Genomic DNA, 25,684 nt, shown 5'->3' on the forward strand with positions numbered 1-25,684 from the left:
TTTTAAAAAATATTAGTGTTTTTCCTAGAATTGGAAGTTGTAAATACTGAATTGAGAGTACACTGAAGAGTTTAAGGGGATAGTTAAAACATCTGTGTAGTCAAATTTTAAATATTGAATTGTTAAATGGGTGAAAAATAAGTTTAACTATATTTTACCCATATTTGACAGCAATCCCAGTTGTTGATTATACTTACTTATACCATGGTCTGGGTGAATACTCTTTTCTGATTGGCTGGCAGGTGTGCGTTAAAACCATGTATTGCACACATAGTTAAGATCAAGTTTAATCGCCACTCTAAATTAATTCGCTACCCAACCTGTAACCATAGCAACATTAAAGAGTACCGCTGTCAAAGCTTACTTGTAATGAAGTTTTGAAGAATGGGACGCAGCAGAGAAAAAATAATTGGAGATTTTATATATATATAATCATATTCGCTGCTTCAGGACATCTTTATTCTGTCATCTTAAAACAACCTGTTCATGCTTTTAATTTGTGTGTATTTGCAATTAGAAGTTGAATTGTTTCAAGTGCTCTCAGTAATGATGAAACTGATCTGATTGTACGGGTCATTTCTCATTTCTTGTATCTAGCTTCATGTACAACTGCTGAGGGTGGGGGTGTGGGTGGGAGATGGTGAGAGAGCTGTCCGTATCTGTGTATTTGTAGTCTATGTTATGTAACGTTGTTGTTGTAAGTATGTGTTACATTCTGTATTTTGTGTTTTTAGGACCCCCTAATAATATTGTCTACCAAAAACAAAAGAACACTGATTTGGAGACATACTCTACGGTTATGCCTAATGGCACCTTACAAATTTTATGCCTGGGCTCAGGCTGGAGGTGAGTACAGTGTGGTATGACAATGGTAAGCTCTTGCTTTATAACGATTTTGAGTGTATAACTTTCACCAAAAATTTGTGAATGCTTTTATTTTGGCAAATGACCATAGTATAAGCAGGATAAGTAACTTGTAGGTGTGCGTTAAATGGTTTTAATGCACATGGGTGGTTCTTCGCCTCCACGTCGTGCCTTTAAAATAAAGGCACACTTTCTCATTTATTATACCTTACCTGATAGCTGAAGTCAAGAGTTCTTTATAATAGTTGGTCTCATATCTGCAGCCCTTTTTTCTGCTGAATTAAAAGCCTTCAAACACGCAGGGAGGTCAAGGTTCAAAGGTCAGTATTTCAAAGCAGGAACCATGTAGAATCTTCATACTTCATACTGACTGTTACTCTCCAGGCCAAGATCTTTCCAATGGTGTATTTGGTTTAGCTCTATGACAAATTAAAAGACAAAAAAAGCCATCCCAGGCCTAGTTTCAGAGAGCACTTTGAAGGCCCAATGTATAAAATGAAGCATTTTGTTTGTTTTTTCTTTTTTAGTGGAAATAGTGACTAAAATGAGTCACCTTCAGAGATTACAATTCTGCTGGCAATCTACAGCATTACTACAGGCTTGGAGGAAGGCCTGAAGTGCTTGGGTTAAGGTTAGGGTTAAGGTTAGGGCTCAAAAAGACCAAACCATTCTCATTCATGCATAGGCTACTATTTACACAACCCTGGAGATTTTTGTATCTTTATGATTCTTGGTTTTGGAATTTTATGTCAGCATGACATAGCCCATTCAATCAGAGTGTTTTATTAGCCAATGCAAGCATACAAAGAATGTGTCTTGGCGTTTGCTCCTAAAAACTGCAACACAGAATAATAATAGACAAAAGGTAATAAAATAAACAAAGTAATTTTAAAATGAAATTGAAATTTGAAAATTCATTTACAGAATGGAATACTAATTTTTTTGAAATGAGATATAAATCTTGGAATGAAATATTGACTGTACAAGGAAATATGGACTGTGCTATGGACAAAGAAATAAAGTGTATGAAATGGTGACAAGGCCAACAAATGTGACATGCATAAATAATTAAATTATGTAACAGTGGAGGTTGAATACAATGCACAGTCTAAAGTCAGTTTGATGAAATATATAAAAGTGACAAGTGCAGAGATTAAATGTGTCAAGAACTGAACAATGGCTTGGACTCAAATGCAGACAGACTCAGTTGGCAAGTTCAAAAAAATCAGTCCTTTAATCACAGCTGGGTCAGTACACAGGTGATCAGTCAGCAAAACAAGATTTCCAAATCAGTAGGCTAAAGGCAAGGTCGAAGGCAAAAACAGGTCAGGAAACTATAAGTCTCACAAGGAAAAAAGGCTGGAATGATGTCACACAGGAAACAAGATGAACTGGCACAGAAGGAAGGGAACACTGAGACTATATACTCTGGGGGAGGGGAGACAATGAGAAACAGGTGCAACACATCAGGGCAGGTAATCACACAAGAAGGAGACACACAAGGGCAGGAAGTGAAGGACCTGAAACAAGACAAGAGGTGAGTATCAAAATAAAACAAGAAGCACAAGACAAAGAACGCTAGGAGAAACGAAAGGTTTCGTACAGATGAGGAACATGGGGGAGAATTGTGCGCAATTATGGTGGCCCGATGAGAGGCTGACAGATGCTCCCAGGAGTGAGCAGAATACCCACCAGAACTGTGCCACAAACTGCGGGCCCCAGTCAGACACAATGTCCCTGGGGAAACCATGGAGGCGAAAAACATGATGCAACATTAGGGCAACTTGAACAGGGGAACAAAGTGGACCGTCTTAGAAAACCTATTCACCATGAGGACGGTGGTGTTACCTTTGGAAGGGGGGAGACCAGTCACAAAGTCCACGGAGATGTCTGACCAGGGTCGATGTGGCACAGGGAGTGGGTGGAGCAGACCAGAAGCTGACCTTACAGCGAGCACGCACAGGACAGGCTGCCACATACTCTGTCACTTCCTCTCCATGGCCGGCCACCAGAACCGCTGTCGTATGACGATCCTGCGTACTCCGGAAGAGTGGGTCCAGTGGATGACCTGTGAACGCAAGACAGGAAGCACAAACAGCTGGTCTGGCGGGCAGCCGGCCGGAGGTTGACAGTTCACATTGGTCTCATTGACCCTTCTCTCAATGTTCCAAGTGACAGAGCCCACAATGCACGAGAAGGCAAGAATGGGAGTAGGATCCTTACAAGAATTTTCAGAGGGAAACAAACGAGAGAGAGCATCAGGTTTTAAGTTCTTGGAGCCAGGTCGATAGGACAGGGTGAAATGGAACTGGTTGAAAAAGAGAGTCCACCTTGCCTTGAGCCTCTTTGCTGTCCTCAAATACTCGAGGTTCTTATGATCTGTCCAGATGAGAAAAGGCTGTTCAGCCCCCTCCAACCAGTGCCTCCACTCCTCCGATGCCACCTTAATGGCAAGCAGCTCATGGTTGCCAACTTCATAGTTCCTCTCAGAGGCTGACAGCTTGCGGGAAAGAAAGGCACAGGGGCGTAACTTATTGTCCTTAGCCGACCTCTGAGAGAACAGCTCCCACCCCCACATCGGAGGCATCCACCTACACCACAAACTGCAGGTTGGGATCAGGATACATGAGGATGGGAGCTGAGGTGAAGCCAGTCCTCAGCTTCTGGAAGGCAAGCTCAGCCTGGGGGTTCCACTGGAAGTTAGACTTAGAAGAGATCAGTGCATGAAGGGGGGCAGCAACAGAACTAAAATTTCTGATGAACTTTCTGTAAAAATTTGCATACCCCAGGAATCGTTGAACCTCCTTACAGCTAGTGGGAATGGGCCAATCAACAACTGCACTAACCTAAGTCCAGAGGGGCTAATTGGTCTTTGAGAGAGTCAGAAAGTCCATCAAGAAAAGCATCAAACAAGGCTGGCTGGTCCCAATCACTCTCTGCTGCTAGAGTGCAGAACTCTATGGCGTAATCAGAGACCCTCTTCTTACCCTGCCACAGTCTAACCAGGGCTCAGGCTGCCTCCCATCCAGGGGCTGTCTGCTGGAAGATCTGGGTGAAGGTTTTGGAGAACAGCAACACTGAATTTCAGACAGGTGATTTCCGGCTCCACTCTGCCGTCGCCCAGGCCTCCACTCTCCCAGTCAGGTGAGAAATAATGTATGCAATCTTCGAGCAGTCAGAGGGAAAGGCAGCAGCTCAAAACGCAAATCACACTGGGTTAGAAAAGTTCTGCAGTCACCTGAGTCTCCGGAGAAACGCTCTGGTCTGGAAAGATGGAGAGGCAGGGACGGAGTGGCGGGTGCATGTAAAGTCCAGCTTGACAACCCTGTTTTCATCCCATTTATTTGATCATGGTACAAAATTTGATGCACATACACACAAACACACACACACACACACACACACAACATCAGAGCGCTTTATTGGATGACGTGGCTTAATATTAATTGAGGAAGACTCTATGTTTTAAGAAAGATGATTTCATATTAAATATCCTCAGCCACGTATTCTTGGAAATACAAAATTAAAGGAGCAACTTCACATTTTACAGTCACAGGCTATAAAACGCCTTTTCTTAACAGACATTGTAGTGTTTGGATTTGGGTTGCGGCAGACTGGTGGCAATTTGAAATGGAATGAAGCCCACCGATCAAAAACCGACTAAATTAACTTTATCAGAATCGAAGAGGGAATCATTAAAAGTGATGGCCTTAACATTAACCTGTTGTATTGTTGAGTTATCAAGGACACTTTCATGTTTTGGTTTTGATGAAATGATAAAAAGATATCATTAAAGGAAAACGTTAACATGGTGACAGTGAAGAAAACATTTCCGGGCAGTTACTCCAGTCAGCCAATCGTAAAGCTTCAAATTCTGGATTTCAAATTCAGTTCATCCTTGGGCACTCTAAAATCTACTTTTTTATTGAAAGAACATCATCAAACAGTTACATAAAATAACACCAATAACATAAAAGCTCAGATAACTACACAACACAAAGGCAATGATTCAAACAACATACAACTACGTGATTTCAGGGATAGCAGCGTCCATAGCAACTGCCATAGCAATGATAGAAAGCCTGATAAAATCTCTGTAATAACTGACAAACTAAACATGATATACATTCACTGAATGAAGATTATGAAAATAAAATGCACATTTCACCCTAGAAATGTTATCTGAACGCATTTTAATGCCAAAACTATCTTAAAATATTGCATTTTCCACTGAGAATAAAAGGAATGGCAGCCATTTTTGTTTGTTGGTTTGTTTGTTTATTTGTTTGAGCAGACAGAATCTTGACAGTCATGTGATGTGGAATTGTGAGGCATCTCACAATTTTAGAGCTTTTATTGTGAAACTAACATGTTTTGCACTGTGGACCAACATAGCTATAATACATTTTGATACATTTTGACTCATCTGTTGCTGCTGATCAGTGAGAAAGAAACAGCGTCATTATAGCATCCAACAGTTCTAAGAATCAGAAGCAGGAAGAATTTAAAGGTCCAAAAAGATGAAAACACACTACAGCAAAGGGACAAAAGAAAAACAAAAGAAAGACGCTCCATCTACTCTATCTGGTTGTCCCGCTGAAACAATTACAAAACATAGGAGAGTGTTTTGTCCGACAGATGATGAATGGCCAATTGGAAATGTTTTTGCCCTGAGAAGGATAGAATTGATGAATGATGCATTAAGAAGAAATCAAATTGGTCTATGGGGAAAATGCTCTTTGGCCCACAGGGGAATTTTTTTGTTGCAGTACAGAGAGTGGCCACTGGGACCAGGTACGTAATTGCCATGGGGCACAGGGCGGGCGTCACATCTCCCGCAATATATGACATATGGAATCTTGTCCACCCAATATTTATAACTGACACATCATCAGATCTCTCCAAAAGCTAAGAAAGCTAACTTGTTCCCCTCATAATCCAGTGTTAAACTGACTCCAAACGCACTGGAAGCGTAACATTTGCAGAAAACCTCTTGCATCTTGTTAGTGTTCATTTCAACCAATAACAGTGAACACGACAGCTGTGCACACCTACCAAAGTTTTGGGTCTGTCCTGTTTTCTCCACATGTCATGCACAGATCTGTGATCTACACAAGTTGATCACTCACATGTCCACATAAGCAAATCACAGCATCACTGATGCACATGTTTAATATAAACCAGTACGGTACTACTATTGTTGATTAACACGTCTAGACAGATGTCTGATGATCAGAGTTTCACTCAGTCATTTGTCTTTTGAAAACTGGTCTGTGTCTGAAGCAGTAGGTTGTCATTGTTGGTCAAAACGCTTGTGGGTGGCAATTCTAAAAGTTGCATGTGTCACACTGAATACCTCAGATTCTCGGATGTTCCTTACATTACCTTAAATAAGATAGGTTATATCTTGATACAACTCCTAAAACAACACCTCCACGCCCTACACCCAAATGTCTGACTGATTTTGCCCTTAACTGGGACAAATCTGGCAGGAAGGTGGCACGGCAGCATGGCTGAGTGGTGCTGTATCCAGCTTTCTTAATTCACCCATGCTTGGAAACATCAGTCTCTTTGTTTTGGAGATGGTGGCATCTGCACAGGCCCATAGGAGCTGACCAATCAGAGCAGACTGGGCTTTTCCGGAGGGGAGTCTTAAAGAGACAGAAGCTTAAATGGAACGTTTGAGACAGAGGGTGAATAGAGGTGCTGTAGCAACTGACAGTATGAGTGACACAATGTGTTTTTTGAACATTAAAGCATTTTCTAGTAGCCCCCCAAAATTAAATTATAAACTCTGTGCAGAATATGTTGCCTTTGAAGTTCAAAAAGAACAAAACAACTGCAATCAAGAGTTAGAGAAATATTAGGGAGAGAGCTTTATTCTGCTCTTTTCTTTTACCTAGTTGAAAGGTGTAGTATATTTTTTGCCCATGTCTTCTCATTTTGCAGCAAATTCACACATATACAGAGAGTCCCAGTTAAGGAAGCAACACAAAACAAGCAATACATTCAATGCACTGTAGATCATCAGGACTTCCTGAATTGTGCATTAAACTGACTGTTTATCTAAAACTATTATATTTCCATTTGAAAGCATTCATTTTATCCATCAAAAGTAAAGAAAACATTCTCTTTGTATCTCTCTTTGTTGTACATTCAGACTCTGTCAAGGTCACAGGTGATCACCATAACAATGGAGAGTTTCAACGAGCTTCTCCTTAAACTGAGGGAGGTCCATGAGCGAGAAGTGGATGGTAAGTAAGAAATAATGAAAGTAATAGTAATTGATAAAAGAGTAATGCAGGTGTGATACAAGATGTTTTTAAGAGAATTTGCAGGAAAGATTTCACCACAAATCCTCATAAGTAGGTGTGTTGTGTTTTCAACTTCCAGGGTGGCAGGCAAAAGTCCAAGAGCTGTCCAACAAGAAGGGCTGGTGAGTGGAGTCTTCAACTACCCGATGTCTCCAGATAATCATGTTTAGACAACGCTGACAAGATATTCAGGTTTAGCTATACACAAGTTCAGCCACTGAGTGAGCCGTGCTCAGGCCTGACGTCTCTCATCAGGCATGCTGGTCCTGCATCTGGCCCTGTGTTCAATCATGTCGTGTTTAGCTTGTAAGTAGGGAAGCTCATGTTGTAACAGGTCATTCAGTCAAGTCCTGAGTCACAAAATCTTTGTTTTGTTTCCCCCTAGAAGCAGTGGTAAAAAAAAAAAAAGACTTGCAACTGAGTGGGTTCATTTTGGGTTTTTGCTATAACTAGAGGTATCATGGAATAAAGCAAATTGTTTGTTTCAAGATACTGTCACTTCATTCAAGACAGTCCATGAGGCAATCTCAATTTCTTCAAAAATCTCATCACACCGAAACATTGTTCCACTTGCTCTAGCTCAGTACCAGATCAGTTACCTTATTAAAGGATACATTTACAACTACAAAGTGTGTCTCAAAACAACAGTCAGGTGCCCATATGAACACTGAAAGAGGTTTTCCTCACTGTAATCACTTCTCCTGTTCACACTGGCTATTAAAAGATCCTCCTCAAATGTGCTTTCATAGTAAGTGATGGGGGCCAAAATCCACAGTATGTCACATTTTGTGCAAAAATGCATTTAAAAGTTTATCTGAAGCTGTGAGGCTTCAGCAGTCTGAGTCTTTTTAGCACCAAATTCCCTCTTTGTGTTTCCTCAGATAGTGTTTCTCTGTTGAGCCTCGGTAGAAGTATAGTAACAAAAAGAGGAACTTTGACAGCACTAAAAAGACTAAGACTAATGTTGAAAGATATCTACTTGATTTAACTCTATATGTATGTGGGTGTGTGTGTGTATATGAATATATAAATATATATATAAATAAATATATGTATGTATATATATATATATATATATATATACACGTGCTCATGCTCACAATGACAATGCTAACACACTGATGTTCAGCAGATAAAATGTTTACCATGTTAACCATCTTAGTTTAGCATGTTAGCATTTGCAAATTATCTCGAAACACAAAGTAAATATTTTGGCATTTCTGCACTATCGGCTAACATATACGTCAATACTAATATGACAGCAATAAGCTATTATTATTAGAAATATCAGCCTGGTCAATTTATCGGTCTCATACTGAAGGTAAGTGTTGGAAACAGCCAGTCACACAACAAAAGGCCAAGACAACTCTCATTATTAGTGTGTTCAAGTAGAGCTGCCACAGTATTGATTCTTTCCTTAACACACAAATTAGTGAAGCCATTCAAACTGTCACGGTAACCACCATAAAAAAAAAAATTCAAAAATTTAAACCTCAAATGTTATAAAATAATCGGCTCCTAAATACAGTAAACTTTTCAAATGCATTTATTCCTGCAGTCGTCTATTCTTTATAGCCTCTATAGTCTGAACGTCTATCTTTATTCCAGTGTTGTCATTAAGAGGCCGACTTTGCAGTAGGAATATTGGTCAGCAATAGGGGGCAGGCACGTCATTCTTTATGTAAAACCAATTGTAAATATGTAAAACCATTCTTCAGCCACACCACATGATCTTTAGAAATTAATGTTCCAGCCAAGACATATTCCTCTGTTATCATATCATCATATCAATGACATGCTATCTGATTGGCATAATGTTTTGACAAAAGAATAATTCTTTGTGCGTGTGTGTGTGCGTATGTGTGTGTATGTGTGTGTGTGTGCGCGGGCGCACGTGTGCCTGTGTGTAAACAGTGATACAAAGCGAATGGAGGAGCTGTTCACCAGAAACCAGCAGATGAAGGAACAGCAGAGATTACTCACAGAGAACATCAAAACACTGGAAAATAGGTGCTGACGTTACATTCTACTTTTGTTTCACAGTTTGTTTCGCATTTGAAGTAAATAAGTGTGTGGGGCCTCATCATGGTAAATGGACTGTACTTGTATAGTGCCTTTCTAGTCTTCCAGCCACTAAAAGCACTTTTACATTATGTGTCACATTAACCCATTCATACACACATTCATACACTGAATGGGTACAGGGGCTACCATGCAAGGTCCCAGCCTGCCCATCATGGGGAACTAACCATTCACACATTCATACGCTGATGGCACAGCCATCAGGAGCAATTTGGGGTTCAGTATCTTGCCCAAGGACACTTGGACATGCAGACTGGAGGAGTCGGGAAATGAACCGCCGATCTTCCAATTAGTGGACGACCCGTTCTACCTCCTGAGCCACTGCCGCCCCATATCATGAAAAATGTATAATTCAGTTAACACTACACAATCACCAAGGCAAGACAACACTTAAAGCACAGATACACTTTTATTTCAAAATAAACATGACAGAAGAAAACTATTACTAAAACTATTACAGGATTATGGTTAATCTCTCTATTTAAAGCAAGAAATCTCTGTCTCTATGTATGTATGTATGTCCTTTGCATATCTCGAGAACCATTCATCAGATCTATTTCATACGTGGATTACTGGGGAAACAAGGAAGTGCAATGTTCATGTGTGAAGTTGTTTGGATGAGTGGTTCTCAAGAAATACATAAAAATACCTCATAAACAACATTGATTTCTTCTTTTTCTGCCCATGGAGTCAACAAGCAGAAATACAGATAGTGCCACGCTGCTATTGCAATCAATATTCAATCAATTATGGTCGGAGGTGGGATTACATCTGTAGTGTTAATGACTTGAAAAAGTTTAAAAGACTTAAGCTCTACTATTGAACTGTGTACTTTGAACTAAACTTGGCATGTATGTTCAAGACTTAGTGCTGGATGTCTCAGGCACATTCATAAATTTATAAAAATACCTCATAAACAACTGTTTCTGCTTCTTCTTCTGCATGTGGATACAATGAGCAGAAATACAGACAGCACCACTCTGTCAATGCAACCCACATTGTGGTCAGAGATGGGATTATATCTGTAGTGATAAGAACTACCATAGTGATTGAATTAAGAAAGTTTAGAGAGTTAAGCTCTATTGCCATTCCTCATGCGTGGGAACTTAGTATGTATGTTCAAGACATAGTGCAGGATGTCTCAGACACATTTTGAACGGGCTCTACAGTTCATCGGATCAACTCAAAATTGTAGTCTCCACATATTCTGGTTGTGAGGTGTTTTAGGAGCATCAGTAAATTGTAGCATCTACCGATAGCCTGCATGAGAGGCATATAGGGGATGGGCACTGTTCTCTCTAGGTATTGAGAAATCATTCCAAATCAGCCCATTCCAAACAGGAACGTTTTGAACAGGCACTGCACTAGTTAGCGACCTGACTCAGTATTGTTTGATGTACAGCAAATTCTACCTGAAGTTTGCTAACAGTAACCGCCATAGGCTACTGGTCATACCAGACCAAGTATGACTATAGCAGCAAACCCCCTGAATGTATTAAACTGAGCAACAATGTATTTTATTGCTTATAAATTCAACTTTTAATTTGTAAAGGGAAGAATGAATTAGTTCTTTCAAAAGTTACAGTCATCTTACAATAATATAATGTCACAATCTATATATTTACCCCATGTTTTCAACTACATTTTGTGTGCCTTATGTTTTGAAGCCCCTATGTGTAGGATTTGAACAATTCTGACTTTTGCAACTCCCAGTGGTAGCATTAAAAGAAAAGATACAGGGGCAGACAGTGATATCATGGACTGCACCAGTTCTCATCAGGATTGTTGTGTTTTTCAAAAACATATGTCATCAGAATCATTTGAAATAATTTGAAAGATATTATGATAACATAAACACTCTACAAAATGTTCCCATTGCTTTTTAATTTCTCATGAATGTCTTAAGACAACAATCGGGTGCCCAGATGAACACTGAAGCAGGTTTTTCCTACCATAATCATTCCTTCTGTTCATACTGGCCAATAGAAGATCCCGTCATAATGCACTTACAGTGTAAGGGATGGGGGACAATCCACCATTCTTCTTCTGTGCAAAATGTATTTAAAATGCAAAAATGTATTTAAAAGTTTAAATGAGTCAAATCAAGTTGATACCTTTCAATGTTACCATCTTTTTAGTGCCAAACTCCCTCTTTTTGTTACTATACTTCCACTGCAGCTCAACAGTCAACACTGTCAGAGGAAACACAAAGGGGGGAATTTGATGCTAAAAAGACTAACTCATACTGCTGAAGCCTCATATAAGCTTCACATCAACTTTTAAATACATTTTTGCACAAAACAACTGTGGATTTTGGACTCCATCACCTACATTGAAAGCACGTTTGAAGGGGATCTGTTAATAGCCAGTGTGAACAGGAGGAACAATTACAGTGAGGAAAACCTCTTTCACTGTTCATATGGGCAACTGACTGTTGTTTTAACATAGACATAAAAAGCTGTGACCCTGTCCTTTAACATTAGCTACAAGAAGCTACTGGCCATACCACGCATCAAGGTTATGAGTATCACAGAATATTTTTTGGTCAGTCTAGTTAAAAGGTCTGTTTCTGATGTTGTGCGGCTTTCTGCTGTCTGTGCAGGCTGAGGGCGGGGCTGTGTGACAGATGTACAGTAACTCAGGAGGTGGCCAAGAGAAGGCAGCAGGAATTTGAAGTCTCACAGATGCAGAGCCTCCAGCACATCTCTCTTCTGGGTATTCTGTTTATGTCTGTCTTTGTAATCATCTCTCTCTCTCTCTCTCTCTCTCTCTTCCATCTCTGCCTTGCACACCGGCATCTGGCACATGCTTTCCACAACTTTCTTTCAACCACCCATTCCTCTTTTTTTTATCATTCTTTCCACCAAAAACAACATTGTAGTTTGGTGCTCTGATCTTGACTAATCTGTGTTGTAGCGGGAGAGATGAACAACCTGAAAAAGGAGAACAGAAGACTGAGAAATGAGATTGGGAATTTAAGAGCAGCACTGGAGTGAGTATATGGTGTTTGATTATAAAGGTGTGTGAGAGGATGATATAGTGGGTTTATGTGTAGTTTTAGGAGGAGTCATAATTTTTAATAATCGTTTTTGCTATTAGTGAAAGTACTTCAGAGTGATATTACAATTGTGAAGCCAATCCTGCTGAATGCAGCAAATAACTACTATTGATATTTTTGTTTGATCAATATCTTTTACTATAACAGTTTCCAAACTATAGACACCTTAAATAACAACACAATTATTGTGTATGACAATATCATTATATATATCATTCAAAAAGGATGATCCAGTGAACTCCCAGGAGATGATTGCAGTCCATGTGAAAGCAATATTGTTCTTATTCATATATGTGTGTGTGTGTGTGTGTGTGTGTGTGTGTGTGTGTATAGCAGAGGTCACAGTGACCACTCCCCTAACAGCAGCATCACCACAGAGGTCAAACCAAACAGCTCCCCTGACATTTCTCCCTCTTCTGGACCTGTGGCTCTCATCACCGCAGCAACCAGCTGGGCCACCAGGCAGCCAGCAGATGGCGATGTTGCAGTGAAAACTGAGGTGGACCAAAAGGCCGAAGGTGAGGAAGAAAAAGGAACTGGGAGAAAAAGTTTTTGCTTTTGTTTGTTTGTCGATTATCACACTCTTATTCTAACATAAATGCATGTTATTCTGCTTTTGACCAAACAGAAACGTTGTCTGAACACAGACAACCAAGAGGAATGAACTTTGTAAGTTTCTAAATCAGCTCACAAATGAGCAGAAAAATTACTTTTTGATATGATATGATGATACAGTGTCACATGCATAAATATTTCAATCCAGTTTTTAACATTTCCTCTGGTGCATGTGTATATAGTATAATAGCTGGGGGATACTCTTATTCGCTTTCTTGCCGAGATTCAGATTAGATTAATGGTCATCCATTAAATATGAACTGCCACCTGTCTGTAGTTTCATTTTTAGTGTACAAAAAAGTAAGTGGTATCAATCTTCAATCTAACTCTCAACAAGAAAGCGAAAAAGTAGCCATTACTTTCATTTATGATGATGCAAGTATGGTCATTTCTTTAGCTTACTGCCCTTATCCACTCTCACAGGAGTCTCTGTCAACTTCCATGCCACCATCGTGGAAGACTGAACATAATGTAGCCTGTGCTGGAGAGAGGAGGTGAGACAGAGGAAGTAGGGTGTTGTGTCACTATATGGGACTATCAGTAACATATATATACAGTGGAAACTGCTTATAGTGATCACAGTTGCAGTGATCAACCGCTAACATGGATCAAAAAGCTTGGGACAGAATCATTCCTATACAAAAGCTGTTTAAATAATTTGCTTATAGTAATCAAGTAGTCCCCTTACAGTGTTCATTTTGGGTCTTTTCATACATGAAAATATATGGGGGGAAAATTAAAACTACGGAAATTCTATTTTCTTTTTTACCTTACTCCCATAATACACCCTCCAGTTCATCCCTCCAGAGGAGTTCCAGAGATTTGTAGAATCAATGCCAAGACTGAGGAACACCATTCTTCAAAAAGATATTCCCTCATTTGGTGTTTTGATAATGTTGGTGGAGGGTGCTGTCAAACACATCAGTCCAAAATCTCCCACAGGTGTTCAACTGGGTTGAGATCTGGTGACTGTGTGTGTTTTCATACTCATCAAACCATTCAGTGAAGCATTCAGACCCGTACCAGTTTTCCTTTAATTTGTCACCCGTCTGTGTGTATTATTATTATTATTATTATATTACTCTGAATGGTCAGAATATGAACACAGGGGCGGAGCTAGACTCTCAGCACAGAAGGGGCAGAGCATTCATGAGGGGCCCTTCTGATAAAGTCATTTTAAAATTCACAATTGTAAAAAAGCTGATATATCCTGTCCATAAACACAAATTATAACTTATTGAGCAAAGCAAGCCCATGGCTAAGAAAACATACAGTGAAGGCAGGTTGCCAATTGCATTCAAATGTTTCAGCACCAAGGACAGCACATGGTGCCCTATGTGCATCAATTAACGAACAGTTCAGCACCACCGCTGATATACAGCAACAGGCCAGGTGCACTGTCTCAGTACCATGTATTTCTTACACAGAAATAACATAAACATGAATTAGACACAGCAGTCTACAACACTGCAAGGCCTATTCAAACATAAAATAGATTCAGCGGTTCACAACACCAAAGGCAGTGACACAGACAGGTGCCGAGATGTGGTAAGCATGGAGTTAAACAACAGATTAACATTCTGACTGATATCCTCATAACCAAAATTTGAGTTAATAAAGACTAATTACGGATGTTTGTATCTTTGTTGAGCCCTGAAAAGGTGAGAATGCACAGTATTTCCCAAGAGCAGTGCAATCAGAGAAAAATCTAAAAAAAAAAAAAAAAAATGAACAGAAGTTGCTCTTATTTGTGTTTTATACTTTTTATCATCTTGTGACTCCACACATTTATCAAGGTTAGCCAAATTAAGTCTGAAACTAAGCACTTATAATAGCAGGGTGGTCAGACAGGTCATTATACAGAAATAAGGTTACACTGCATTACATTCAATTAGAAAAACTCTAGGATGCATTTGGATAGTATATTTATGGTCTCATCAAAAAGAAACAATGCACATATCATACTGTAGATACATGACTTACACATATTTATATATATAACATAGTTTTTGTTCATGTCAAAAAGTATCACTGTATGTATCAAATACATGACTTACTCTTGTTTTCTATATCCATGAATGAATTCTCACAAGCAGCAAGTAGACAGAGCTTCTGCACAGGCTCACTCTCAAATCACACACAGTCAACAGGTGACTGAACCACTTACAAATGCAAAACTGGGGAAAATTCACCTTATTCAAAGCCTCAGCTGGCTTGTCAATTCCCAGTACAAGATCTAGTACATAATATAATTTCCATAAGTTATGGAAATTACACTCACCAATTATTGTCCCAGCTCAGCCTGTAGTTTAGTGTGGTCCATTACAGTGAGGTTGGATAGTCTGGCCTCATCCAGAGGGTGGTGGGAGCCGCATGGGTGCCACAACAAGAAAGTTGAACCAGAATCAACTTTTGGAGAAGTACAACTTGTAACTCTGTACAACCCTGTCATGAGGGCAGACAAAAACATTACTAGGAAGAGGGAGGGACATTTCTCTTTGTTTGATAACGTTAAAAGTAAAGTTAGGCTTTGCTGACCGCTTCCTGATTCATTTTAGGGGCGGCTGTGGCTCAGGAGGTAGAGTGGGTTTTCCACTAATCGGAAGATCAGCGGTTTGATTCCCAGCTCCTCCAATCCACATGTCGATGTGTCCTTGAGCAAGATACCCTTAATTGGTCCTGATGGCTGTGCCATCAGTGTGAGAATGTGTGTGAATGATTAGAGTTTCTCTGGGACCTTGCATGGTAGCCCCTGTGCCCATTCAGCGTGTGAATGGGTGAATGTGATTCATAGTGTAAAAGCTACAAGCTTTGAGTGGTCGGACGACTAGAAAGGCGCTATACAAATACAGTCCATTTACCATTTTAAAAAAGACGAGAGAGAGCGAAGCAGTGGTCAAGCAAGCTAGAAAGAAGAAGAAATTTGATGAGGAGAGCAAGCAGTGGTAGCGAGAAAGGTGGTGAATGAGAGGAAGAAAACATTGCTTTCTGATTGTTTCACATCAGTTACAAATAAACACCCACACCCCGCACCTCCACACAACCTTGCGGAGGTGTGCTGCAATGCCTGATAATGGTGCCGCACCTGCTAAATACACATCATACATGCATTATGGGAGAAAGGTAAAAAGAAAATAGAATTACCATAGTTTAAAATGTTTTTTTCCATATGTTTTCATGTATGAAAAGACCCAAAATGAACACTGTAAGCGGACAACATGATCACTATAAGCTGATTGTTTGAACAGCATTTGTGCAGGAATGATTTTGTCCAGAGCATTTTGATCCATATAAGCAGCTGATCATTGTAACTGTGATCACTATAGGTGGTTTCAACTGTATCTATATTTATGTCTTATGTTGAGCGCTTTGTGTTGCCCTGCTGAAAGGTTTTATACAAATAGACTTGCCTTGCTTTGCCTCATGACCTGTGTGGACATTTTAACATTTCTCTATCTGTCTGGCTATTGTCTCTCCAAACTTAGAGCTCAAAGTGTGGAAGGACTGGACCAGCGATCCTCCATCCCTCCTCAAGCTCTCCTTCTTAAGAACTCTTCTTCCTCAGCCAGTGGAGAAATGAATCCCAGCAGACATGTGCTCCATGCCCCCGTCCCCTGCCGTCCTCAACCAGTCAAGAGCAGCTCTGTTACTATCCCCTGGCCCTTATCTGAAACCTCTGACTGGATGTCTATGGCTGCTGGAGGCACCGGCCTGTCGGTGCAACCTTCTCCCAAACTGAATCGGACATGTTTTCCCAACCTGATCCCAACTAGCCAACACGCCAGCCATTCCAGTCCCCGAGGGCAGGTGTCAGGGTCTCACTGGCACAAGCAGAGCAACTCTCAGCCCTATGCTAAAGAGCCGACTGTGGTGTTCAGGTTGAGGAGTATGTCAGAGCATGCAGGGAGTCAAACTAAACCCAAGGAGAAAAAGGAAATCCCGCCATCCAAGGCTGAGAGGGTCTCTGGAGAAGGGCTTAGAGAGGCGTACGAGGGGCCTCTGGACCTGTCAGATCAAGGAAAGTCCAAATCCAGCCATCCACCAAGAGGTGATTCACCCTTAGTCTTACAAGGTGAAGAGAGTCTACAGAAGAGCCCTGACAAGGATATGAAGACAAATCCTGCTGCACACGTACCAGTATCATCAACTTCACCTGCCGTCCCTCGCTCATCCTCCTCTACACCACCAGTCAAACAAGAGAAAGAGCCTTACAATGATCAAAACCACAAGGTAATTTTAGGTCATTTGGCAATAAAACATGGGGGTGTGAGTAAAGAGGGGACAAACAGGATTCAATTATATGAATGAATCAATGGTCATGGTGCGGTGGTCTCATCAAAACAGGTCATCAAAGAGCAGGAGAAGAAAGAGGAGATGAATGGAAAGACAGACCAAAGCAACGGGAAGAAGGTGCCTGTCCTCACCATATCATTACGTCCAGGTAAACAGCTTAGACTCATACGTGTCTTGTGTGTGTTGAAATCTATACATTTACTGCGAGCAGGTGAATTACACTCACTTGTGTCATGTTTCTCTAACAGTGGTAGTACTGGAGACCCTCAATTCTGCTCTGCAAAAGCAAGAATCCTCATCAACAAATGCCAAGGTAAGGCGATTCAAGACAACAAAACACAGACACTCAAGTCAACATTTATTTAAAGTGCATTAACACACAAGTGTCTCACACTTAACAAAAAGATGAAAGTGAATGAAATGTCTTGAAAGTTCTTAAAAAGCATTAAATTCAGTGTCCTCAGAAAAATTATATAAAATGTATAGCATATGTTATTTGGCACTGGAAAACCTGTAAAGGGGATGTTGAAAAAGCAGGTCAGTAAGAAAGAGTATGTGCAAAAGAGGTGGAATTTATTTAAAAAATATATTAATGAGGGCAAAGCAACAAATATTACTTAAAACTAAGGAAAAAAGAGAAAAAACAGCTAAAATCCACAGCCTCAAGCTGTCACCTATTATCACAGCTGGACTGAAAGCCCTTCAACAAAACATACTGTAATCTTGTAAAATACAACTGAAAAACTGGAATAAAATTAATGATTTTACACAAAAAATACACTGGTATTGTTGGGAACCAGGGCCTAGTGAAAAGGAAGAGGAACAACCTTTTCTCATGCATGAAGGAAGCTGTTCTTTTTCGTGGAGTTTCAGTCAGCGCCATCAGACTTGTAGCAAACATGATCACTATTGCTAGCTAGCAGCTAGAAAGCTCATCCACTCATAGGCAAGTGTTGGTTTTATCAAAATGAATACTGAATTTTTCGTTTAGTTTGTCACTCAATCCATCTATCCATTTTCTGCCTGTTATCTGGGTCCAGGTCGCACAAATTTAGATAGATAACCTTTATTTACTAGGGGGAAACCAATTGAGAGCAACGCCCTCATTTACAATGGTGCTCTGCAAATACACAACCAAAACAGGTCATATTAAAATGTGTAAAACGTGTAAAACCAACAGTCTTATACCACACATAAATACAACACAAACACAAGACAAATGACTTGAAGAAAAAGACTAATATAAGTACAATTACACACAGAGGCACACAATACAGGAACATTTAAAAATGCATAAAAGCAAAAATAAGCTGTGCATATTATGATAATAATGATAATAAAATGAGAATGATAATATTAGTGCAGTAACGAATAAAGCAGTATAATGCTGCTGTATACAATATGATAATAGTGATAATGACATGATCCGACAGAATCTTAAAATGCTCTAGGATTAAAAAGTTTTCTAACTTAAGGGAGGCCTGAAACTTATTCCACCTTTTAGAAGCTTAGTAGGTGAATGCAGTTTTCCCCAGTTCTGTATTCATATAAAGGATATCCAAGGTAAAGCATTCTTGTGAACAGGTATGATATCCTATATTTCTAAGTCCTAAAAGTGATGATAAATAAAATGGTAGCTTATTTAGGATGGCTTCAAGTTCAAGAAGGTTCCCTTCAAGTGGTAAGTGATGTCCACCCCACTTTCTCATAGAGGATACAGTGATGGGTTCTAAAACTGTCACCTGTTCTAAATCTAAGGGGCTTGAGGGTATGAGCAGTGGCATGCATGTAAATTACATCTGCATAGTCAAGCACTGATACAAATGTTGCCTGTACAATCTGCAACCTATTGCTAGGTTGCTAAAAGAGAGGCACAGCTTATTTCTAAAAAAGAAACCAAATTTAAATTAAAGCATCTTTGGTAGTTCCTCAACATGAATTTTAAAAGATATTTTTTAATCTAACCAGATATCCATGTACCTATAACTCGTAACAACATTTTTAATTTGAGCCTCAGATATTTTACTAATAGTACAACTTAATGGGATCTTTTATTTGGGATCTGGTGAAGAACATGTAATTAGTCTTAACTGGATTTAGTAAAAGCTTAAGTTTAATCAGGGCCTTTTGAATAGCCAAAAAAATCTGCCCTTAAATTAGACAAAGCTTTGTCAATAGAGGGTGTTGATGAGTAAATTACTGTGTCGTCTGCATAATAATGAATAGAGCTATTACTAATCAATGAGACCAGGTCATTTATGTAAATGTGAACAGAATAGGACCTAGTATTGAGCCCTGTGACACCCCTTTTGTAACTTATTTACCAGATTATATCATATATTTACCAGATTGTAAAAAAACAAAACTATTTTTTATGTTGTAGTGCAGAGGATGAATTTAGAAGTCTCACAGCCTCAGCAAAGAAGCTGCTCTGTAGTCTGATGGTACACCAGTGGATACTTCTGTATCTCTTGCCAGATGGCAGCAGGGTGAACAGGCTGTGGTTGGGGTGGGTATTGTCTTTTATTATCCTTTGGGCTCTGTTCAGGCTCCTCACCTCCCCAATATCACTGATGCTCAGTAGATGGGTACCTATGATGTTCTGAGCAGTTTTAATCACCCGCTGCAGAGCCTTCCTGTCTTGGGCCATGCACATCCCATGCCAATTTGTGATGTTTCCAGTCAGGATTTTTTCTATTGCTCCTCTGTAAAAGTTGAAGCTGCTATAGCTTATATACATATGATGTCACTGTTTATGTATATTCCTCAAGATTGATGTGGTTCTCCTGGTTGGCAGCATCTCTGAACATGTGCCAGTCTATGCACTCAAAACAGTCCTGTAGAGCTGCTATAGCTTCATCTGTCCACACTTAAACAATTTTTACTGATGGTTTGACCCTTTTTGAGAGTAAGTAGGCAGGAGAAGCAGGGAAATATGGTCTGATAGACCAAAATGGAAACAAGGGAGGGCTTTGTAGCTGCCAGTAATGTTTGTGTAAACATGATCCAGGGTATTACTTCCCCTGGTGGGGCTGTGAACATGTTGGTGGAATTTAGGTAAAACAGTTCTGAGGTCTGTTTGATTAAAATCACCAGCGACAATAAAAATACCATCCGGTTGTTTTGTAATGTGAATGCTGATGACCTCATACAATTCCTGTAGTTCATTTTTTGAATTTGCATCTGGAGGATTGTAAACAGCAACAACAAACACACTGGTGAATTCTCTGGGCAGATAATATGGTCAATATAGTAACATTAACTCGACATCTGGTAAACATTGTCCATCCACTTTGACTGCGTTTGAGCACCAAGCATCATTGATGTAAACACAGAGTCCTCCTCCTCTCCTCTTACTTGAGTCTTGTGTTCTGTTGGCGCAAAACATCATCCACCCATCAAGTGCAATAGCTTGATCTGGGATGTTGGGATGGAGCCAGGTCTCTGTAAAGATGTGGACACAACAGTCTCTGATCTCCCGTTGCTGAGTTAGCCTCAGTCTTATTTCATCCATTTTATTTTCCTGTGACCGGACATTAGCCAGAAGTAGACTGGGTAGAGGAATAGTCTTAGGTCCAAGCTGTATTAGCTTGGCCCTTATCCCAGGTCTCTTCCCCCTCTTCCTAGGGTGATCGCACCGCTTGCGGTGACATTTGGTCCGGCTGATTTGGCTGGGTGTTCAGGAGATGCCATTAAAAGTGATCGTTTCAAGGTCTGCTTCACTTAATCCAATCTCTGCACTTCCTTTTCCAACGTTGATGAGTGTATTTCTGTCATAAGTGATACGTTTGTAAGTAATAAAGGCGAAAAAATAACAAATTAAAACAAAAATGTAGCAAAGTTTTAGGGAGCTACTAGGGAGCTCCGGCGTTGCCATGACAAAGAGACCATATTGTCTGTACTGGTTTTACATCATACGTTCATACTCTGTCTGAAAATGATGGTGAAAGAGATATTAAATTGCATACTATGAGGTAATAAAAAGGTCTTTAAAAGTCTTGAATTTCACCTGGTGAATCCCACAGAAACCCTGAGTTAATTTTACATTGTAGGACAGAGAGAACAGGTGAGTTTTAAGTCTTTAAGTAAAAATGCTTTCTGCCTCTTTTTCTGCCTCATAACAGACATCATCACCAGCAGCTGAGCCAGTAAGCAGCTCAGAGGAGCAGGACGAGGAGAGTGTATCGGGACAGAAGAGCAACCGGGGCTGCAAGAGGAAGAGGGCATTTGTGGAGACAGAAACTGACAGAGACTCCGACACAAACAGTAGGCATCAGCTCATGTTTCCAGTCCTCTTTCTTTCTTTCTTGGGTGCGGTCTTCAAATCAAATCACATTCCAAAAGTTTTATGGATGGTGTGACACACATATACTATTTAAGGGACAGTTTGACATCCACTTTTTTGCTTTCCTGATGAGAGTTAAGCCGCTCTCAGAAATTTACATTAATCTGATGGCAATTTAACATGTCATTTTCATGCGTAAGTAAGTGCGCGACTCACTTTTATGTAAAAGTCATGACAGTAATCTTACTAGGTTGAACATGTCATGTCTGAATAAAGCCACAAGGAACATTAATGTAAAAGTCACTTCTGTCTTAATGACAAAAAGCCATCACTTTAACAGATAGATGAAGCCTGTAGTGTTTCATATTCCATGTCTGAAAAGGACTCTAGATGAAAAGATCGATACCACACTCATGTTTGTCTGTTAAAAACGATGCTAGAGCTACGGTGACAAGATGTCTCTGTGTGTCCGGGATTGTCCTGGTTTTAAGCTGAGTGTCCCAAGTCCTGACAAATATCTGTAAAACACTAAAATGTCCCAGTTTTCAACATTCACTACCAAATTGTCCTAGTTTTCACCACAATTAAAGTAATAATTATAATATTATACTTGTTTTCAGTGCTTACACAGACATTTATCATGTTCTGTCCCACTCATTATTACCTAACCCAATATAAAAAGATAAACAATGCACCACGTGTCTGAACTCAACACTGATTTGTCTGTATGTGTGTCAGTCAATCAATGTCATTGTCAAGGCTGTTACTACCCTATGACATTTTCTGACAGAACCTGTCAGTATGCTAATGGTTAGCGATCATGCCGAAGAGAGAGTCAGTCTTTTCTAAAGAGCTCCAGGAGGCTTACTCCTTTCTTTGTAAGGTACCCGGCAACTACCAACAAATACCTTGGTGGATTTTGGAAGACAAAACATAATTTCTCGTCTGCTTAGGCACTGTCCATGTTAAAAGTTGCGCTTGGTAGGTGTGCTAAGGGCTGAAATAATTGTCCCCCATCCAGATGAAAACACCTATGGTGCGTACATAAGCGCATACACATGCATGTGCATGAATGTGCAGTATACTTAAGGGTCCCGGTTTGGGGGTTTGAAAATATGGTCACCCTAGTTACAGCCAGCAGACGGTTAGCTTAGCTTAGTATAAAGACTGGAAACAGGGAGAAGCAGCAATCCTGGTTCTGTCCAAGAATAACAGAATCCACCTACCAGCACCTCTAAAGCTCACTGATATTCACATATTATATTCTCTTTGTTTAGTCTGTATAAAAGTGAATTGAACAATGTGTTGTTTTACAGGGGGCTGTGTGTCACTCTACCCGGTCAAGAAATATTATATTATAATAATATTGCATTGATAAGCTGATTATAAATCAAATGAATGTTGAAGAGTGCATTTAGGTCTTGAAAACTACCACTCAACTGATGTGATCTCAATTATCGTCCCTCTCCCTACTTCCTTCTTTTTGATGTTTATTTATACGTATGAAGCAGCTATCATGAAAATGTTGTTCTTTCTGGGCACTGCCTACTCCCCAAAAGTAACCGTTTGGAACAATTTTCCTACTCATTCCTCACAGACATCCAGCAGGAGAGGAAGGTAGAGATCACAGTGAGAACTGAGAAGAGCCCCAGCTAAAGAGGACACGGATGATATTATATTGACTCTGTGATCTCACTTAAACCTACATTCATTGATTTTTTTTTTCACCTGGGGCAACACAACAGCTGTAAAAAACCTCCATATAGCTGACAGGAACTGCAGTGTTGGCAATAACTCTCTGTGGGTTCGTCACTATGAGCAACACCTTCCACATTATATGTAGTCATTTGATCATTGTTAGTATAAAAAAATGAGTATAATAGTATACTATATATAGTAGTATAGTAGTATACTATAGTAGAGTATAGTAGAGTAGCAGCTTCAACATAAAATTACTAATTAGATCAGCTTTAATGTTTCCACGTGGCATTTTTAAACATCAGTGTTTTCCCTGCCTTAGCCCTGTGCACTCATGGGAGTATGTGAATGTAGAAGATAGAGGATGGGAATAGATTATATCTGTTTCAAATTCATACATGGTTGAGACAATGATGAGTATTTATAGGTTGGAAGTTATTTATTTCTGTTTCTTCTGTGCTTGTCACTACTTCCTCTCTCTGCTACTGAAAAGGAGAGCACAATACCCTCTATCTGTTGCCATAAAGCAGTCTCTTAAAGGTTCAGTGTGTAGAATTTAGTGGCATCTATCATTGAGGTTGCAGTTTGCAACCAACAGAATACCCAGCTGCTCCCTTTCCCCTTCTAAATATGTAGGAGAACCTACGGTGGCCACGAAACTCGAGTAAAATGCGAAAGGCCGTCTCTAGAGGTAGTGTTTGGTTTGTCTGTTCTGGACTACTGTAGAAACATCGCAGTGCAACATGGCGGGCTCCTTGGAAGGGGACCCGCTCCCTATGTAGATATAAAGGGCTCATTCTAAAATAACAAAAACACAAACATTCTCAGTTACATGGGATTATACACTAATTAAAACATACTTATGAATATTATATTCATTTCTGCCATGTCCATTCTGCTGAATGCCACTAAATTTTACACACTAGACCTTTAAGCCAAAAAACAAGTATCTGCTTCATTACTTTAATATCATTTTTATAATTTAGTTTTTTCAAGACCAAATAGAGACAGATACCATATGTTACACAATGCAGAAGTCAGTAGAGGCTTCTTACTTGCCTAGAGCATTGTACAAACATCTTAAAATAAATGTAATTGTTTATTGATGTTGAAATGCTACAAACAGAACCTCTAAAATGCATGGACATCAAGATGAGAAAACGCTGTTATTGTAGTCCCTAAAAACTTGACATTCTGTAGACTCAAGCTTCTTAGTCAACAGCAGTTATTTTTGGAGGCATTTGTGTTGTGTTGTTTTTTGTTGTGTTTTGTTTTGTTGTTTTGTTTTGTTTTGTTTTGTTTTGTTTTGTTTTGTTTTGTTTTGTTTTGTTTTGTTTTGTTTTGTTTTGTTTTGTTTTGTTTTGTTTTGTTTTGTTTTAGTGGTCCCAATGGTAACATCTAATTCAGCTCGAGTGGTTCTTAAATTGTAGATGAATGTTATCAGAGTGCCTGATAAGTAAAATCTGAATATGCTGCCTGGATCATTCCAGTATTAACCAGGACCCTATGCCCATCTCCATAGAGTCATTAAAACCAATTTAACAATAATAACACTGACAATAAAATGAGAGGAAAACTTAAAAATGAATGTGCATGTTAACTCACATTAGCACTCTATTTAGCAGCTTTCAGATGTTTGGTGGAGAACGGAGGAACACTCATGCCTTGAAAGTCACACATTTTGCAACACATAACAGCCCATTTTCTAAATGTGCAACTTTAACAGCCACTCTAAATATAATAGCTCTGAAGCACAGACATCCAAGAAGTGATGGAACTTTAAAGCTATAATATGTAATTATTCCGCATTAAAATGTATAAAAACAACTAGACTTATGCTATATATTTTGTTGAGGTGTGTACTTACATTATCCCAAATGTTTCCAACAATTTTCAAACCCAGAGAAATCTGTAATTTTAATCAAGTTAACAGACCGTTTCATTTGGTCACCTATCAATAGCGTCATACCCCTCTACCAAAGAGTATAGTGCACAAGATGCATGCCTCAGCATTGTGTTTGTCCGCTACAATTGCGTTTACCAAAGAGTAACTTGCACACATACAAGATAATACATTGGTGTTGTGGTTGCTCAACAGAAACTGTTATAAATTGACTTTTATTCAGTTTTAAGTCACATTTTCATGATAAATTTTGGTCATTTTTTGTCTGGATCTTAAGTTATCAGACAAATATACTGGGCAGCTCAACTAACAGCCCCTCCAGGAAGTCTGGTGTTCGCCAAACATCGTAAGAGAAACATTGATTTTTTGGGTGAAACAGCTTTAGTCAGTATTTTTAACAATTTTAATCTGAGTGCACGTTTGTTTTTGGAGAGGAGGAGATCTCTGTGGATAATGCAGCTCCTGGTAGAAACCTGCCATACATCTGGATCTTAAATTATAAGAGAAATAAACAGGGCAAACGTTAGCAGCAGCTCGGCTAACAGCCCATACCGGACGTCCAGTGCTCGCTG

General features: G+C 39.6%; 1 protein-coding gene across 1 annotated transcript; it reads left to right on the plus strand.

Moving 5' to 3' along the window:
- Positions 1-806: 806 nt before the first annotated feature.
- Positions 807-23,261, plus strand: rbbp8l (retinoblastoma binding protein 8-like). Its single transcript, XM_042408327.1, has 14 exons — positions 807-846; positions 2,283-2,401; positions 7,025-7,118; positions 7,258-7,300; positions 9,093-9,188; positions 11,863-11,975; positions 12,177-12,252; positions 12,652-12,886; positions 13,360-13,427; positions 16,428-17,163; positions 17,278-17,374; positions 17,475-17,539; positions 21,351-21,492; positions 23,109-23,261. Exons 1-14 carry the CDS (start codon positions 807-809, stop codon positions 23,165-23,167), a joined length of 1,983 nt encoding a protein of 660 aa, XP_042264261.1. The 3' UTR covers positions 23,168-23,261.
- Positions 23,262-25,684: the final 2,423 nt, after the last annotated feature.

Source organism: Thunnus maccoyii, chromosome 4 (assembly GCF_910596095.1).
Source record: "Thunnus maccoyii chromosome 4, fThuMac1.1, whole genome shotgun sequence".
Taxonomy (NCBI): Eukaryota; Metazoa; Chordata; class Actinopteri; order Scombriformes; family Scombridae; genus Thunnus; species Thunnus maccoyii.